We start from the raw sequence: 19,507 nt of genomic DNA on the forward strand, positions 1-19,507 counted from the left end.
GTTCTCTTTGACCTAATAAATCAAAGATTATTTGATTTTTGATGAAGTATAGGAAAAACGTAATTGATTTTATGATGTTAATAAAGTAACGATTTGATATTTTTACATTTTCAAGTAACTGTTCAGAAAATATAAGGAAAAGATTATACATTTAGGTCATTAGATGTCATTAGTAGGGTCTTTGCAAGAGTTTGACCAATAATTTGGTCAAAACTGTTTGCAAGTGGAATGGAAAGGCGGCCATCTTAAGATGGCCGAGGCTCTTGCGCACAACAAAACAAAGAAAATAAGCAACTATAAAGCGTGAACGCGCAATGGCATACGCCTTCTCTCATCAGGTACACTCAAATGTCAAATCACATTCTCTTATCCACTCTCAGTTGACTTTCTTCGGTAGTAGGAATTCGGTTGACTTTCCAAATATTTGCAGTGGAGGGCGCATTCTAATTCCAATTTAGATGCAAATGGTTCCAATCTTGCAACATATAACTGGGGCTGGAGTTGGATGGAGCGATGGATTGCTGCTCGACCATGGGAAAGCCGGGCTCTAGTGCTCGAGTAGTGCCAAAAGCTACCTTAAGATGTGCATTTCATATTTTTTTAATTGGTGATGTTGGAATTTGAATAAGTATAGTGATTCGTTGTTTAATAAATTATGGTATGTAAATTTTCTAAAGAATTTGCCGTGGGAACTAATGGAAGCCGCATAGGCTGCGTATTACAGGAAAGAAAACTCGCCGTTTTCTAAAGACTGTCCGTGTTTGTTATTTTGTTATTTAAATGATGTTTCCTTTCTTTATAATCCATTTTTTAATTAAACTTTAAAAAATGTATAATCATTCATCGCCTAATAAAATGTGGTATGTATGGTTTTCTAAAAATCACCTGTGTTTTTACACATGTTTTACTACTAGTTGAAGAAAGAAGAGGTGTCTTTGTGGACACGTGTAGGGTTGTTAAATTAAATGTAACACCTTGGCTTCAATTAAGTGTTAAATATAAATAATATAATACATATCTGATTAAATAACGAAAAAAAATGTAAAGTTCATTTTTTATAATTTGTTTATTTATTTATTTAACTAAATACTATGCGAGTGGTATTAATGGATTATGTTTACGCTTTGCGGTGGTTCCGTTAGCGTTTTCGTCATATTGCGACTTTATTTTTTTTACATTTTATCTTTTAGTTGCCATATCATGCGTCACTACCGTATCAATATTGTAACACGAACTGAAACCGACAAAACTCTTGCCGGGTCCCACGCAAAGTGCGGTCTAAATAACTAGTTTTATATAATCAATGAACAAATCGGTAACATATATCATTTAAGTAACACCCTTGAAAGAAATTTCCATAAAATCCTTAACAAACAACACATAACATCATTGAAATAACAATCCATAAAACATGAATACCCTTAGACAAATGCATCCTTTATTCTACACATACATATTACCTATTTATCACGATTAGATAAACAAACGTGTTATGCGTGTCATAAACATGTTAAGCGCGCTGAACTTGTTTAAACACGTTTTTTAAGTGGGCTGAACATGTTTAACTTCATATTGAGTCATGTCGTGCCAAGACTGTCATTTTTACTCGAAACCCAACCCGAAGCTGAAGCTACCCGAACTCGAAATAGAGAATACCCGAATAACCCAAACCTTAAATTGGTCGGTTATCGTGTCACTTTTTCCAACCAAAACCCGACCCGAAAAACCAAAAAAAAAAAAAAAAAAAAAAAAAAACCCCGAAGAACACCCCTATGTGGTGTTAATAAGTGATTAAATACCAACATTGTAATTGTAAATACATATAAAAGTAAGTAATGTTGAAATGAATCATATATTTGGTTTTGTTGATAACGAAAAATCAAAGCCGTGATGAAGCGAGACGTGAACAAACGTAACAAGGACATGGATGATTGGATGTTTGAAGGACAAAAGTCCAAAACAAACGAAGCTACGAAGAACCAGCGGTTGTTCAGACTTATTTGAATATGAGGAAACTTCCTTTGCTCTTATTATTATGTTATGATGTTTGTTTCGTCCTCAACCCAAATCATATATATATATGTGGCCCGTTTTCTCTCTTCATCCACCAATATCATTACCGTACATAATTAACTTCATTACGTTTACGCTGGAGGGTGTGGTTGGAGCCCCCCAGGGGCTTTATTAGGCCACGTAAGCGACACGTAGGATCCATGGTGTGGATGGAGCCCCCTTTAATTTGCATGATGTGGATGAAGCCCCTATTAAACAAAATAAAAAAAAAAGATTTCATTGGATTAAATCTAGTGGGCCCCACCTGAACCTTTCATTTTTGGCGTTAACAGCTTAACATGATGGAGCCCCTTGTATAGCGTCCCCTCTTAAATCTCACGGTGTGGATATATAGCGCCTAGGGGCACTATAGATGGTGATGTGGCCTGCGTGGCGCCCCCACACCCTCCGGCCTTATGTTAATGATATTTGTTAGTTATTAGGGTGTAAGGGGTGCTCACCTAAGAGGTGAGTCCCCTCTCTTACGCCAAACCAATTCTCGTGTGCCACGTCAACTCCCCTCTTAAACTCCCCTAACACCCTAAATTGATGGCGGCACTCCCCTCTTAAGTGAATTGGTTTTTTTTTTTTTTTTTTTTTTTTAAAAAAAAGGAAACTTTTGATTGGTCCCCTCATCCCTCTCCTCCCCCTCTCTTCGGTGAAGCCTCACCGGTTTCACTCCCTCTCTCTACCTTACCGCTATGTTGGCGGTGCTCACCTAGCTCGGCAAAAGGGGTCACCGATGGGAAATTGGTGGGTACCCCGAGTACCCTTAGAATCAGTAACATATATAATTTGGATTGAGACGTGCACAAGGTTTACATTTGTAAATTATTTTCGTATCCAACCCCCCCCCCCCCCCCTCCCCCCCCCTCCTGTGTAAGCACGTAATAAGGCAAATTCCTTTGACATTGGTATTGTACGAATATAGTTCAAGTTTTGTACGAAACTTGATTTGAGTTTAACACAAATCCATGGTCATGTAGAGGTGATTGCAACAATTTTGTCAATTTGATTAGGACTATAGATATATAGTTGAAGATGATAGTTACTTGAGATATTTTTACATCTCTTCTGTGATAGTAGTATATAATCTTTATATTTTTGTGTATATAGTATATAAAATAAAAGATATTATCATTTTTAAAAATAATAATATAAACTATCTTAATTGGTTAATTAAGTTTTAATTTAAGTTAATATTACCTGATAATATGAGAATATTTTAATTTCAGTTACTCCAGTTTGCCCTATCATAACTTCTCCATAAAACCCACTTAGAAATTTGTAATAGCATCAACAAAAAAAATATATTCCAAACCCATCTCTTGATTTTTTTTACATAATACACATACTAAACGAGTGGGCACACGCCCCCTTCGATGTCAGCGCCTGGTACACCACCTCAGGGACGCAAGCTCTGGTCTCGTCATCCCCTTAACAAGCGCTAGAAAGGGAGAAAGCTGGGGGCCACCAAAAATCAACCAATCACATTTCTTTTTAGTTTTTTGTAGTCTTTAGTTAAACCACCTTGACTAGTAAAATAGTGGGTTAGTTGAAACCCATTGTCTACGTGGGCGTTATGTTAAACCACCATCTAGTTGGTAAAAATGAATCTCTCCCTGAGCTCGAAAAAAGTCTAGGATCATAATCAAAACCAAAGAAAATGCTATGCATTATAGAAAATCTGTAGAAATATAAACGGGCATGTGAAACTAAGATACTAGAAAGTGTCAACAAAGTTGCGAAAGGGAGGGGTCTACAACTAATTAAAGGGTTGTCAACACTAGCGTTAGAGTTGGTATCACCCTCGTTGTATACGACTTACAATTGAACTTGTTGACATGTTCAATGATTTCGTGGGCATTTTCTTTTTACTAAGAAAGAGGCTTCCAATGCCTAAAATATAATTGTGGTAATGACAAATTAACACAAGGCTAAAAGAGACATGAACTACATGATGAGTTATATAAGGAGTTGGTAAGTGTAATGTCACCTGCATAGAAACTTGAATTAACTTGCCAGTATGACATATGACCATTGATCCAAAGGTTCTTCCTAATATGGATGTAAAAGTTGAGCCACTAAAAGAAATATGGATGGAAAATATGAGCATGTGATCATTCTTCGTTGGGAACGACCAAATTCGTGATCATCATAGGCTATACTCTTAAGTGATCGCATTTTTTGCCCTTCACTGCTAATGATACTTGTTTTGTCTTATTTGTAATATAGAGATGAAAAATGATACATACATTATACAATTAACTATTTCGCTTCATAAGACATAAATAACGTAAATAACAAACACTCTTAAAAATAAATGTTTGTATTAAAATTATTTTTACATGATATTCATTTAAATTCACATAGAATAAAATACACGAACATAATTATATGAATAAAAGCATGTAACTAAAAATTATCACTTTTGATATATCTTAATCAAATGCAACCCCAACATGATAAATATTAAGAAATTAAGCAGCTACTTGTATGACATGTTTTTATATAGGTTCTAATAAATAAAAGGTATTTTCTCTTGTTATTGTTAATATATAAAGCACAAATTATTTTTTAATTTAAAATCTTAATAATATAGTTTAATTATTAAAATAATAATCTTACATGTAAATTACAAATAGAATATCTATACTATATAATAAAAGAAACTAACTTTGGGACACTTGTTATCATATTAGGCTATGTCTTATAGATAATTATTATTTAAGTTTAATATCTTCTTATTAATTATAGATAAACCTCCTACGAAATATTATTTAGTTTAATATTTTATGGATAATTATTATTTAATTTAATCTCTTCTAAATAATTATTGATAACACTTCTATTAAATATTAGTCCTTAATATCTTATTATATATAATAAGCACAAAAATATAATTTATTTTAGTTATAATCTTATCACACGAGTTTGGTTAATTTATTTAAATATAGGGTTAAATTCTCTCAATTTTTAATCATAAATCTCTTCGTCATCCTTTATTTCTTCATCAACTAATTCAATTTATTTGATTTTAACATTCCCCTAAAAAATACTAATAATTATTAATATAAGACGAATAAAATAATTTTGGAACTAATGATAAATTTATTAGATCACAAAAAAAAAGTCAATAAATAAGATTAAATCAATGTTTCCTATTTTTAAAAACATTTCCTCATTTAGAATTATGGAATGATTTTGACGGAAAAAAAATGATGATGTGAAATTTTTTGTAAACACATGTCACTTTTTGGTGTTTTTTTTCACGCTTATTTTTTCTCTTGAATCTCTTACTAAATAATAATATCAAATCATAATGATCTCACTTCTGTATTCTATTAAGTAATATTATTAAATCTTAATTTCTCGCTTATCACTTATTTATTTATTATTTCTTTTCCTAACTATTTTTTTCTGTTTATTAATAATTATTTAATGTTTCATTGATCCAACCACGTGTATACATAAGTGTCTAATTTATTAATAAATAAAATAAAACAAAGTAAAGTAAAATGTTATAACATGTGTAATACACAAGCTTCTAAGCTAATAATAACTAAAAAATAAATCTTGAATTTAAACGGAAAAAAAAACAAACATTGAACAAACCTTGGTTTGCCATATATTCAATTTAAAATATTAATTCATCTAGGTTATTTTCTCACGTGGTATTAATAAGTAAAAAATATTCACAATTTTGTTCAAATTTAACATTTTGGAGGGTCTTTTATGTGAAAAAAATAGAAAGTATGCTGGTTTTTTATATCATTTGCGCATAAGCTAATAATACATTAAAGATCATTTTTCGAAAACATAAGTAAACTACACATTAAAGATCATATTTTAAAAAAAAAAAAAAAACATATCTTGACGATTGTATGAATTAATCGATTACATTATATTTATTCAACCAGTTTAATACACGCGTTTATTCAACCCGTACAATATATAAATGAGTTTTTTTTAAATAGATTAAAAGTAAAATTGTAAGGTTGAAGGAGAGATTGTCATTTGACATTGTTTAATCTCTTCTACTTAACTATAGATAATTATTATTTAATTTAAATTTAATATATACTTCTCATTTATAATATTATTTATTTGATTTTCTATATCATATGACAAACACATACTTTTTATTTGTAATATACAAATTTACTCTTATTCTTTTCGATTACCAAATAAACAAAAATTAATATTAAATCTTATTCTACTTTAAATGTCGAATAGAATACTTCTATTTTTCTAATAAAATATTATTCTTATATTTAAATTCTTAATTTAAGATATTTTTAACTAACCAAATTATTTATCATTAAAATCAAATTTTGTATTAATATATTATCTATTTTTATTTTCATTATTCAAAAAATTATTACATCTATTTTATTACATAATTTTAAACAAATTATATATAATTTCAATATTACTTTATATATATAATTATATTTATGATGGGCTTTTTAAATATAATTTATATTTTATCACTCAAATAGCTGCTTATTTGCTTCTTGAATAACATGTTTGACCACTGTATTTTCTTTTCAATAATTATCTCCGCAATCATCATATCTATCGTGTACCGAGTATACCCATTAATTTTTTTAAATATAATTTTCTTATTTTTTGGTATATAAAATCATCTTTATTCAAGTCGTGTAATACACGAGGGTTTTAAGGATATAACTTTTTTTTATTATTTGGTAAACAATATTACATTTATTTAGCCCATGTAATACACGTAGTTTTAAAGATATAACTTTTTTATTATTTGATATATAAAATTACATTTATTCAACTCGTACAATATGGTTTTTATAGATATAACTTTTTATTATTTAATATATAAAATTATATTTATTCAACCTGTGCAATAAAGGAGGTTTTTAAAGATATATTGTTTTATTATTTAGTATATAAAATATATTTATTCAACCCGTGTAATAAACGGGATTTTTACTATAAATGTAGGCACATATATATCAAAATAATAATCTTACATGTAAATTACAAATAGAATATTATTTACTATAAATGAAGGCACATATATAGCTGCGGTTTATTATTTTTTTTTTGTGAACGGTAGGCGGGTATTGATTAATTACAATGTGTACAAAATCTAAGTATCGTCTTCTTTATATGTTTTAATTCTCTTTTTCTTCTTCTTCGACATATCAATATATCACTCCTACCCGCCAAAATAAAATCTTTGCATATATTCCCTCTGACTCAACTCCATCCCTCCCTCACCCCTCTCTCTCTCCCCTCTCTCTCTCCCCCCTCTCTCTCACACCCACTGAGTGTGAAAACACACACACACATAATCAGCACTTATACATGGCTAGTACCCATGACATTGCAGATGCTTACACTTCAACCAGTTCCGAAGAAGATCAAGAACAAGAACAAGAAGAAGTTGAAGAAGCCTCTAAAGACTGCAAAGACACTATCCTTAGCACGTGCCCACCACGTGGGAGGGTGTTTTTAGACCCTAGATCCCAACGGGTTCAAGACTGGAACCGTGTGTTCCTTCTAGTCTGCGCCACTGGCTTGTTCATTGACCCGCTTTTCTTCTACACACTCTCCATAAGTGACTCGTGCATGTGTGTGTTCGTAGACGGGTGGTTCGCGGTCACCATCACGGTTCTACGGTGTGTTACGGACTCCTTGCACGTGTGGAACATGTGGTTGCAGTTCAAGATGAGCTGGTGGTGGCGATCACGCCACCATCATCATGGTGGCGTTGCACGTAGCGTTGCGGCTCGAGTCATAACCAACGCCAAGAAAGGCTTCTTTTTTGATCTCTTTGTTATCCTTCCTATACCCCAGGTTAATTTGATATTTTAACTATTTTTTTTAGTTTGATTTTTTTGTGAAATTACTTAATGTAGGGTGTAGGATGTTATTTTCGTTAATATTGAATTGTAGGACTTGTGAATATAATTATTGAGCAAAACATGTTATTATATCATAAACTAGCTAGCTAGTAATTAAATGATTTAGGGTTTCCTTGCTTTTTTTAGTATTGTGTCAAAAGTTTTGTATTATATATAGAGTATAGATGCAGTATTTAATAATCTTATATTTATGTATCTTGATATATATTGTTAACTATATACATACATACATTAACAATAGGGTTCCTAAAGAGGTTGTCAATGACTTATATCATCTTTCAAGTCTATTTAAATGGTACCATGGATAGTGATCGATTTTTCAGTTTCTATGAGGTGTGATATAGCTTTTTATAAGTTTTCAGCTATTCCCGGTGTCGTAGTTTTACTTACAAATACTTACATTTATTTATGTGTTTATTATATTTTTCTTTCCACCTTTTTTTAGTAGTTGTGTGCTTATATATTCCATAAGCTTATGTCTTGGTTATGGTTTTTGGAGCCGCGGGTCTCATTGGAAGCAGTCTCTCTATCCCCTAAGATAGAGGTAAGACTTGCCTACATCCTATCCTCCCCAGACTCTATCAATAGCTTCGCTATAGGTGGAATTGTTTATGGTCAGTGATCAATTTAAGTAGATTTGATTATCATGACCCATAGTGTTCTACCCGGTCCTTTGTGGCTATATCATACTTTCTTAGCTCCTTTAATAACATATTTACGCATACGCATGTAGTCGAGTTGATTTAAAAGATTGAAGTTTCAGAATAACCAGGATTCAATCACAAGCATCACGAAGAGAAACCGGATTTATTCTGAAAATTTTCTTATGCAGTAACTCTAATTGACAGGTTTCAATCGTTTAAGATAATTTCATTTTTATATTTTCTAAAATAGAAGTATTAATTAGACGACAGGAACAAAAAACAGCATATATAAACCAAGAATATTATAAGACACGATCGATCTTCATAATGATTGAAGGAGGTATAAATGTAATAATGTAAAATACGTTTTATTATTTGAGTTTACTTGGTACCGGTAACATAACCAATTATACGAATGACAGTGTCCTTGATGTTTTTTGGCTGGTCGGTTACATTGCTATATATAATATCATATTTTTAAATGATTTTTATAGTATAAAAGGTTATTTCTGAAACTCTGAATTTTATTATCCACAAACATAAGTGTTACTGTATAATAGTTGATATCACTAAGTAAATATATAAGAATCAAATATCAACTTCATACAATCTGATGATTAATTATTATATCTTATTTTAATAATCAAAATGTAATAAACAATAAAGAAGATAATATAATAATCATAAAAAATTATGTAACTTAGTAATAAGGGTTAAGGTAGTGTGTACTTCTTGTCTAACATCGACTGAACCGGCTAAACCAAAACATTGTAACAATTCAGTTTGTAACTGAATAGTTCGGTGGTGTTAATGATATATATTTCATATTTAAACGCATATTATGTTGATCATTGGCGGACCCAAGCCTTGGCTTGGGTGGGTGGGCGCCCCCTTTGAAAAAAAAAACTTAGTGTATTTCAAAGTAAAAATCCCGATTGCACTCCTTGAAAATTTGGTTAAACCCTTCGTTCAGAAAATAATTACTGGGTCCGCCACTAATGTTGATAAAATTAATATAGAGTATAAATATATCAATAGATGTTTTGAGTGCGGTGTTTCTTCTGTTCAGTTAGTTTATGATTTATTCAGGTTATTCGGGCTGATATTTTATGTGGGTGAAACTGAAAACCGAACCAAACCAAACCAAGTTCATTAAGGTTCAAGTCGAACCGAAAAGCGAATGACAATTTAGTTTGGTTTCTATTTTTTAGTCACTTAGCAAACCAAGAGATAACCATCTACCATGAAATAAATCAGGCAGTCCAAGGTTTGAGTGAGTGACAAAACATGCTTAGAATTATACAACTAATTTAAGTGAAAATAAAATGAAAAACAAAGGTATACAACCTCAGACTTGCCATGGTGCATGAGCTACAATGATGTTACATGACATACATGTGAATCCCTCTTCTTACTGCAATGTCATCTAGATACATTTCTGATATCATTTTCTCAAAATCTTGCAAGGATAACCTTGTGGCTTGTATTATTCACATGATTAATTAGGAGAAATCAGATAATTACATTAGTGGTGTGGGTTCTGATCCTTATGTGGTATTTACGTGTAAAAAAAATATTGTTAAAAAACCATAATAATATTCTTTTGCAACTCCACATTATTCAGGTCAACTCAACTGAATTGAAAATTTGTGAAACCGAAAATCGAATTAGTATTCGGTTTCAGTTTCGGTTTCGGTTCGTATTAACCCGAATAATGAACACCTACGGGTTTGACCCATATTTTATGGGCCAAAACAGCAAAACCGGTAAAATCGAACCATTCATGATCAGATCCACATGTATGTAGAAGGGCAATTTGGTACATTCCTACCACATATTTATCTTATTACTGAAATAAACCTGGGTCACGCACACAAAACATCACACTTGTACTAATGTCATTTCCACGCGTACCCCTCCTTCCTGTATACACACACACTATATATATATGTGTGTATATATCCACTAATTCACTTGACATATCCACTAAATATTCAAAGGTTAAGATCTCAAGCGTTGCTAGAAAATAAAAATAATTCCAAATGGGTAGCAGGCATGAATTTTCCGATACAGATTCCAACAACACCGATAACTATTCCAGCGGTTCTGATGAACCGCTGGACGAGGTGTCAACCGGGTGCAACAAGAACACGCGGGGTAATTTCGGAATTCTACAAGCTTGGGAGCCGGTTTACGTGCTAGTATGCACCACCGGTTTGTTCATTGACCCGCTCTTTTTTTACGCACTCTCTATAAGTGACTCGTATCTGTGTGTGTTCATCGATGGGTGGTTTGCGGTTACTGTGACGGTGGTCCGGTGCATGACCGACGTATTGTACGTGGCTAACCTGTGGCTGCAGTTCAAGTTGAACAAGTGGTCGCGTCATGATGTGAGATTACGACGTGACGACAAGAGTTCATGCAACGTGGCGAACCGGCTTGTAACGGTGGCTTGGAGAAGGGTTCTGTTTGATTTCTTTGTCATCCTTCCCATTCCTCAGGTTTATTATATTATCATATATTAATATTAATTAATTATTTAACACAAACTAATTTCATAAACTTATGAGAAATGTTAATTATCGTTACATTTACGTGTGTCGTATTTAGTAGTATTCATGTTATTCAACATGAGTATATATAAGTGATTTATGTTGTATTTTTAATACTTTTATTAATAGAATATACGAGTTATATATATTCAAACAAAGCTTTTAAGAGGCGGGAGGGGGCGCCCCCCCCCCCGAACTTTCCGCTCAATAATGTAGAGTATGTAGTTTTTGTATAGAAATTTTTTGGTATATACATTTTCGAATCTACGGTTTTATAGAAATTTTTAGGTATGGTAACTTCCGCCCCCGGGTCGGAAATATAAAGTTTCGCCACTGTATTCAACATGTATATATAAGTGATTTATGTTGTATTTTTAGTACTTTTATTAAAAGAATATACGCGAGTTATATAAATTCAAACGAAAGTTAATTTCATACAATATGAAAATCATTAACTATTATTTCATTTTTTGGATTTTTGTCAAAAATGAGTTGTATAATTAATAATTAACTTTTACATTTTCACTCTTCCACTATATTATAGATTTATATCGTATATTTTGAATTTTATACATATGAGTTTTATATATTTTGAAAATAATTAATTATTGTTTCGTTATTTGGATTTTTGTAAAAAATAAGTCGTATAATTGATAATTAACTGTTACATTTTCAATTGTCCACTATATCTATATCAGACTATATGGTTCGTATAAGTGATTTATGCGGTTCTCCCTGCGTCATATTATAATGTCGTGTAGGAATACTTTGTATTTTTAAATATTTAAAAAAAATGGTTTATAAAATTGCATGTATATGTGTTTTATCTAAAATATATATGTTTTGGAATGCAGATAGTGTTATGGGTGGTAATCCCCGCAATGTTAAAAAAGGGGAAGACAACAGAAATCATGACGGTTGCTTTAGTTATGTTCTTATTCCAATACCTTCCAAAGATCTATCACTCGATATGTCTTTTGCGACGAATGCAAAAACTCTCCGGCTACATTTTTGGTACCGTTTGGTGGGGAATCGCTCTCAATTTGATTGCTTACTTTGTTGCCTCTCATGTAAGCTCTTATATCTTGATTCCATCTTAAAAACAAAACAAAAAACGTTCCTTCTTAAACATTTTTCAAATACAAAAGTTCAGTATTTTCACACAACTTAGTAAATTAGACAGGATTCCGTTACACAGAATAAAAAGTCGAGGCTGAATCTTTAGAAATTCCATCGTAAATTAGAAATACTTGTACAAAAAAAGCGGGAGATATTTATGCAGTTTGTTAAATGATGGTTGTTATCGAGTGTAGGCTGTAGGAGCTTGTTGGTACTTGCTTGGTACGCAAAGGGCTGCGAAATGTTTGAGAGAAAAATGCATGGAAACTAACGGACGGTGTCTGTGGAGATTTTTGTCATGTCAAGAACCTATTTATTACGGTACACGCAACATTGTTAGAGATCCGGGGAGGCTCATGTGGGTGGCGGACAAAGATGCAAGAACAACTTGCCTTCAGAATGACGATAATTCTAGCTATGGAGCGTATAAATGGACGCTTCAACTCGTCGCTAATGATAGCCGTTTGGAAAAGATATTGTTTCCTATCTTTTGGGGACTTATGACTCTTAGGTAACCAATTTTGATAATAATTTTTTTTTGTGAATCTTTGGGATAAATATACTTACTAAGTACATGAGAAGTACCAAAAGTATTTATAAAATACACCACTTTAATTTCACACAAATAAATCCCCCTTTTATCATTCTAGAATTAGTTTACATGAATTTAATCGTTTGTATGATATAGTACATTTGGCAACTTGGAGAGCACAACGGACTGGCTAGAAGTTGTATTTATCATCATAGTTCTCACAACCGGTCTTCTTCTAGTCACTATGTTGATTGGAAATATTAAGGTATGTACGTACGCGTATATATACAATGATTTGAGCTAAGGAGTCAAAGTTTAAGTGATTTAAAACTTGGGTATGGATGTTATTAGGTGTTCTTGCATGCAACAACATCAAAGAAACAAGCTATGCAACTGAAAATGAGGAATATAGAGTGGTGGATGAGGAGGAGGCACCTACCTCAAGAGTTCAAACAAAGAGTAAGAAACTACGAGCGACAACGATGGGCAGCAATGCGTGGTGTGGATGAATGTGAGATGATACGCAATCTCCCTGAGGGCCTTCGGAGAGACATTAAGTATCACCTTTGCTTGGAATTGGTCAGGCAGGTATGAAACATCACTACTACAAAAATGACCATTTTGTGATCATCAAAACAGTCGCAAATGTTCTTTTGCAACTGTTTTGTGCCGGTTTTGGATGTTGTTAAAATCCTTGTAAATACAAAGTATTATAACTAACCTGTTACTAGTTCTTGAAGTATTTGGACTTAAATGACAAGAATACAAACTATTGGGTTGAAATTAAAAGGCAGGACCGACCTAGGAGGGGTGATATGGAATTTGTGTTCTTTGTTTTATTACCTTGAAAAATCTTACCATCTTAATAAATGTTCAACTCAGGTACCTTTGTTTCAACATATGGACAATCTGGTCCTCGAGAATATATGTGACCGTGTCAAGTCCCTCATTTTTACCAAGGGAGAAACTGTAAGTCCATATAAACCCAACCTCTATCTTTAATTCTTCTTGCTTATTTTGATCCATTTAACTCGTTTGAAGCAAACTAAATCCATGTAATCAGGGGGTGTTAGGTTGGCAGTTGATGAATTTAGGGTTGATCGATTGATTTGTTCAATCCAACCATGACTCGTATATTTATTTGGGTAAAAGGCTTTAACCCAAACCTAGACAAACGTAAATTCGTGTAAACCTAACATGACCCGTTTAACCTATTTTATCTAAACGAGTCATACAGGTAGTAAACGATTTGATGGTTTGTAAAAAAAAAAATTGTAAACATGATAAAACGGTTGGTGGGCCGTAATAAATTGTATGAAACCGATTGGAGGATTGACATGTTTAATCAAATAGATTTAAATAGGTTAACCTGAACATGACTTTTCCTACGAATATTTCCTAGTAAAAATGGTCGGAAATTGCGACTCATTTCCAAACAAATACCAGCACCGCCGAAAAACATGAATTTGCAACCAAATGCCAACAAAAGCCATTTTAACGTGAAAATGATCAAAAGTTTCCTATAAATTTCCCGCGAAAACTATGTTTAATTATATATTCGCCGTGTTGTACTAATGGCTTGATTTCCTTTCTTGTGATTGTCGGAGTAGATCGCAAGAGAAGGAGATCCTGTACAAAGAATGTTATTCATAGTAAGAGGCCATCTCCAAAGCAGTCAAGTACTTCGAGACGGTGTAAACAGTTGTTGCATGTTAGGCCCAGGAAACTTTAGTGGCGATGAGCTCTTATCCTGGTGCCTTCGAAAACCCTTTATTGAGAGACTACCGCCATCATCATCAACACTCGTAACCCTTGAGACAACCGAGGCTTTCGGGCTAGAAGCCGATGATGTAAAATATGTGACACAACATTTTAGGTATACATTTGTGAATGAAAAAGTGAAGAGAAGTGCACGATATTATTCCCCAGGATGGAGGACTTGGGCAGCGGTTGCGATCCAACTGGCGTGGAGGAGGTATCGACATCGGCTCACTTTGACATCATTGTCGTTCATTAGACCAAGAAGACCGTTATCTAGGTGTTCTTCGCTTGGAGAAGATCGGCTAAGACTCTATGCGGCTTTGTTGACTTCACCCAAGCCAAATCATGATGATTTTGACTTTTAAGATCGATCATAAAAATATTGTGCTACTTGTATGTTGTGTGTAAAACCAATAATAACGGAACTACATTTTAAATTTGCAATATAAATATATTCATTTTTTTATAAACCTGAGTCATCTTAGCCGAAGAGTGTCTCTATTACGAGGTTGTTTGTTTACCTCTTAATGAGCCTCTTAATGGTTCGGACCTCTTACTGGTTTAACACTTAATGGTTCAAACTGTTTGTTTCACGAGTAGATGGCTGAATGGTTCAGACATTTGTCTCTGAATGATTAAGCATTATACAAAGTCTGAATGGTTAAGACCTCTAATCTGTTAGATATTTGTCTCTGAACGGTTAAGTATTATACAATATCTTAATAGTTCAGACCTCTTACTAGTTCAGCACTTAACCATTCGGATGTTACCAAAGAGCTTGTTTATCTTCATCCCACCTTTTGTAGACCCTACCAGTAGCCCAATATTTTTTAACAACTATCTTATTACATCTAAAATACCATCTAACCTTACATTTGCAAAGATTTAAATTGAACCCACACTGTTACGAATAAAATCTCACTGTTATAAAATAAGTTTATACTAGGCACGTTTGTTCATTTGTATTGTAAACTCAAGTCATTGGATTATCCAAATATTAACACGACATTAACATTCCTTTGTGCAATACTTCTTGATACATATCAACTTTTTTAGCTTTTGAGATAAAAACATTTAGCACCGATACGAAGGATGTGTTATTTAAATTATTTGCTAATTTTTTTTTTCATAAATAGATTGTATATAATTTTGTTTTCATGTATTTTTTTAAGTATCGTAAGCTTATAAAGAACAATCACTAATCCATAAGTTATTCACTTTAGGGAAATTTTCACAACCTTACATGGTATTAGACCCTCCCAACCCCTACCGTTACTAATGCAACCGCTCGCAAATCGGTTTGCGCCTCCCTCCCCGTTACTAATAAAAAGAGAAGCTTGGTTTTGGCATTGTATTGAAGGTCACCATGCAAACTGTCACACGCCTTGACGATCTGTCAACACCTCATGAACAGCGTCGCTGCAGCAGCGACCAACCGAGCATTCTTTCAGCTTCACCACTCATCTTCGAATTTCGATCGCCAGGAAAAGTCACATGGGGTAAATGTTTGACGAATGGAGATGTATTTTTGTGGAAGGAGACATGCGCGTCATTTGTTGGACGAAATGACAAACAGAAAAACACAGGATCATAAGGAAATAGAGTAGTCGCTTTCTCGGATCAGATTTTTAACTTACAAACTCCCCAATTGGTCCATACCCTTTTTTGTATTATTGATTGTTTTTTACTAACATCTAGACATAATAATTGATTTTATTTTACCATTAAATGGTGTATTTTATTATTTATATTCTTCTAAAGGCATGTTTGCTAACCTTTTTGAAATAACTTTTTAAAACATGCTACTTGTTATACTTGATGTTTATACATGCTAAACTACACTTCATGCAACCTATTTGCCATTAACTTTGCAAACCTACCTTAAAATGTATAGCGCTATAGAAGTAGCACACCGTCCGTTTTGGTATTATTGTTAAGTATTCTATCATAACGGTCTTGTTCACTATGGCAATGAGATTACGGTAGTGGACACTTTGGTTTGACATATAGTTTTTGCATGATAGTATGAATACATAAATTAGTGTACAAATGGCCATGTCTGATTTGAGACTTTTATACGTATGCTATGTAAATCAAACTTGTATGCTCACCGACCTTTTTGTGTTGACATATACTTTAATACATGTTGCAGGAAATTGATGATGAAATCTCGAGAAATCTACTTAGGGTGGACTAGAAACGCACCCAAATTTTGCTTATGTAATCTTTTGCTTGTTTGGTTAGGTTATATTCAATGTTGTATTTCCTTTCCAAAACAATGTACTTTGATGTTATGAATGAAATGGAAGTTGTTTATTTGATTATTGTCACTCTTAGATCATTATGAAGTTTTGAACAATCTCGTTCTTCTCACTCTGATGTTTCCATCATTGGTTGGGGTGTGACAGGGATAGAGAGGCTGTTTACAGAGAGACCCCCGACACCAAAGACAGATAGTAGACAAACAAGAAACTAAAAAATCTATAAACAAAGAGCTACTAAATAACAAAAGAGGTGGTGGAGAGTTAACATAGTGAAACAGAACAGGTATTTCGAATCAAAAGACCACGTGTAAGCATATATGAAAAACACAATCAATGCAAAATCCACATAGACCATAAGGAAAACTAAGTCTTTGCCCCAATGTTCAGACCTAATGAACCTACTCCTAAAAGTCCATAACCTTAATCCTACATCTTCATAAACCCATATCCCAAACCACGTCCTCAAAGAGGTGTAATTCTAGCAAATCTTGTCTAATTTGTCACACCCCGAAATATCAGAGCTGGCGTGACTGGACCGGTATCTTCATTGCACAGCGGAAGCAAGTAAGCTAAGACTTCTAGAAAATGAACGCCCACTAAGTACTCGAATCTCCAATGGTTCTCCTATTCCAACCGCGCCATGATTTGAAAAAGTAACCTGAGAAAGAAAGATGCGAAAAATCAACATAAAGTTGAGCGAGTTCATAGTTTGTTTGGGAAAAGATTTGAAATAAATCTTTTTGAATAACCGGTTTGTGAAATATTATTGAGAAAACGAATTTAAAAATCATTTTCTTGTCAAGTTATATGGAAACTTTGTATTTGTAACGCATTATATTCGTAAAACCATGTATTTGTAAAGTTTGTATAACCGTCAATGCCTACCCTGACTTTGACTTCATGCATGCATAATCCTATGCTTTGAATTTGTATAAAACATGGTATGTAATTTGTAAAACCCCGGTATGAAAGCAACAAGGAAAAACAGACCACCAATGGTTTGCAAGGCCATTGATATGTGTGACATGATGCAGGAAAGCTCAAACCTAGCAGACTTCGCACCGGGCTTCCGGCTGTATAGTCACCACATGGTCCACTTGATGGACTCATGGGTGGGGCTCGCTACACCCAAATAGATCTATCACTCATACCCCTCGGTCCTACAACGAGGATTGATGGCCTTAAGCGTCGTACCCACCACTCACATGATCTAAAAGTACCCTTCCTTAGCTAACCATACCAAATAATTGTAACGCCTAGCATCCCTGAACTTTAGACACTTGGCAAGAACAGTCCCTGAACTTCTAATAAGTTGTCAATTTTAGTCCCTGTGGTTTTATGGAGTTGATGTTTTGATACTGTTGGTATGAATTTTGTTGATACTATGATGCTTGACTCTTTATTCCAGATGCTTGATTTTAACACTTAAACTATGAGACTTGATACTTAATCTAGATGCTTGACCCTCGATGCTTAATCTAGACACTTGAGTCCTGATACTATGGAAACTAAATTCTTATTGTTGATTCTTGATAATTGATACTTGGACTTTTGATTCTTGAGAAACTATGACTCTTGACCCTTAAAACTTATTTGGTGTTTGACTCCTTAGACTCGTGAAGCTTGATTCTTGGTTGAACGAGGGACTGGAGCCTTGCCACTGGTGACATCTATTAATCTTGAAAACTCTTAAGATATATGCTCTAATCTAGTTATTCTATTACCCTACATAACGCAACGCCGAACCTAACGCGTAAAACGGATCCAAACCGGGAACGCGGAGAAGGTGGATTGGCCAGAGTGGCCGTCCGATCGGATTACCAGCCGATCGGATGACCACCCCAGCCGGACCACCTTTCCCTCATTTCACCTTCACCTATAAATAGGCTGTCACATCACCATTTTGAGTGATGTGACAACTCTGTCCGAACCAGACACATGCATGCTATTTTCTCATTTTCCCATCAAATCCGGTACGTTTCAGGCTAGATCTTTGTACTTTCTTACTCTACACGTCATTCTCTACGTGATTCTCACTTGAAATCACACTTTTCACCGTGAAATCTCTCAGATCTGAGTTCTTGAGGGTGATGTCATCATGATGGTTTGTACAAACTGCCATGTGAAAGCCAGACTACGATCCCCAAGCTTACTGAGAGGGGGAGTCTGAATGACAAAGAGCCAGGATCTGATCCTAAGATTGCTGATGCTGATGAATTTAAAGATTCAACATTTGAGGGGGAGTGTATTTGTTCAAAGGAAGTTTGTTGGCGATGATAAAAAAAAGAGAGATTTGAAGGATGCTTTACAGTGTAAGATATTTCGAAGAGAAGCCCAAAGACTGATAAAGACTGAAGATGCGAAGACTCGACACTAAAGACTCGTCAACATTCGAGGGGGAGTTTGTTGGTGCATGCGTCTGTCGACTTCGTCTTGTATCGAGTCTTGTATAGAACCAGTTAGATCAGGGCACGAAAAACAAGATAGTATGAATTAGTGGAGATTTCGCTTGAAATGACATCAGGATATTTCAAGCGAAATCACAAAGTTCTGATTCCGCTTGGATTATCATGTCTGATTCCGCTTGAATCTCTTATGCTTATTTCGCTTGAATTGAACATGTACATGTTCAAGCGGAATCTGATCTCCTATAAATAGGACATTTGGAGCGGAATCAGTG

The 19,507-nt window shown here is 33.8% G+C and overlaps 1 protein-coding gene across 2 annotated transcripts; it reads left to right on the top strand.

Moving 5' to 3' along the window:
• Positions 1-7,353: 7,353 nt before the first annotated feature.
• On the top strand, positions 7,354-15,029 carry LOC110929742 (cyclic nucleotide-gated ion channel 4). 2 transcript variants are annotated; one of them, XM_022172928.2, is made up of 7 exons: positions 7,354-7,887; positions 12,006-12,221; positions 12,465-12,781; positions 12,959-13,067; positions 13,154-13,390; positions 13,685-13,771; positions 14,413-15,029. In XM_022172928.2, the coding sequence occupies exons 1-7, from the start codon at positions 7,396-7,398 to the stop codon at positions 14,926-14,928; spliced, it is 1,974 nt and encodes a 657-aa protein (XP_022028620.1). In that variant the 5' UTR covers positions 7,354-7,395; the 3' UTR covers positions 14,929-15,029. The 2 variants fall into 2 exon arrangements, with proteins under 2 accessions (XP_022028620.1, XP_022028621.1); XM_022172929.2 differs by lacking the exon at positions 7,354-7,887 and adding an exon at positions 10,205-11,100 and having other exon boundaries at positions 14,413-15,007.
• Positions 15,030-19,507: the final 4,478 nt, after the last annotated feature.

This window comes from Helianthus annuus, chromosome 3, assembly GCF_002127325.2.
Source record: "Helianthus annuus cultivar XRQ/B chromosome 3, HanXRQr2.0-SUNRISE, whole genome shotgun sequence".
In the NCBI taxonomy this organism is placed as follows: domain Eukaryota; kingdom Viridiplantae; phylum Streptophyta; class Magnoliopsida; order Asterales; family Asteraceae; genus Helianthus; species Helianthus annuus.

Excerpts from the sequence above, each read along its gene's own strand:
- LOC110929742 (XM_022172928.2), top strand. The coding sequence starts at position 7,396 with ATGGCTAGTACCCATGACATTGCAGATGCTTACACTTCAACCAGTTCC. Across the intron at positions 7,888-12,005 it reads TTATCCTTCCTATACCCCAG|ATAGTGTTATGGGTGGTAAT; the intron begins GTTAATTTGATA and ends TTTGGAATGCAG. Across the intron at positions 13,068-13,153 it reads TGTTGATTGGAAATATTAAG|GTGTTCTTGCATGCAACAAC; the intron begins GTATGTACGTAC and ends GGATGTTATTAG.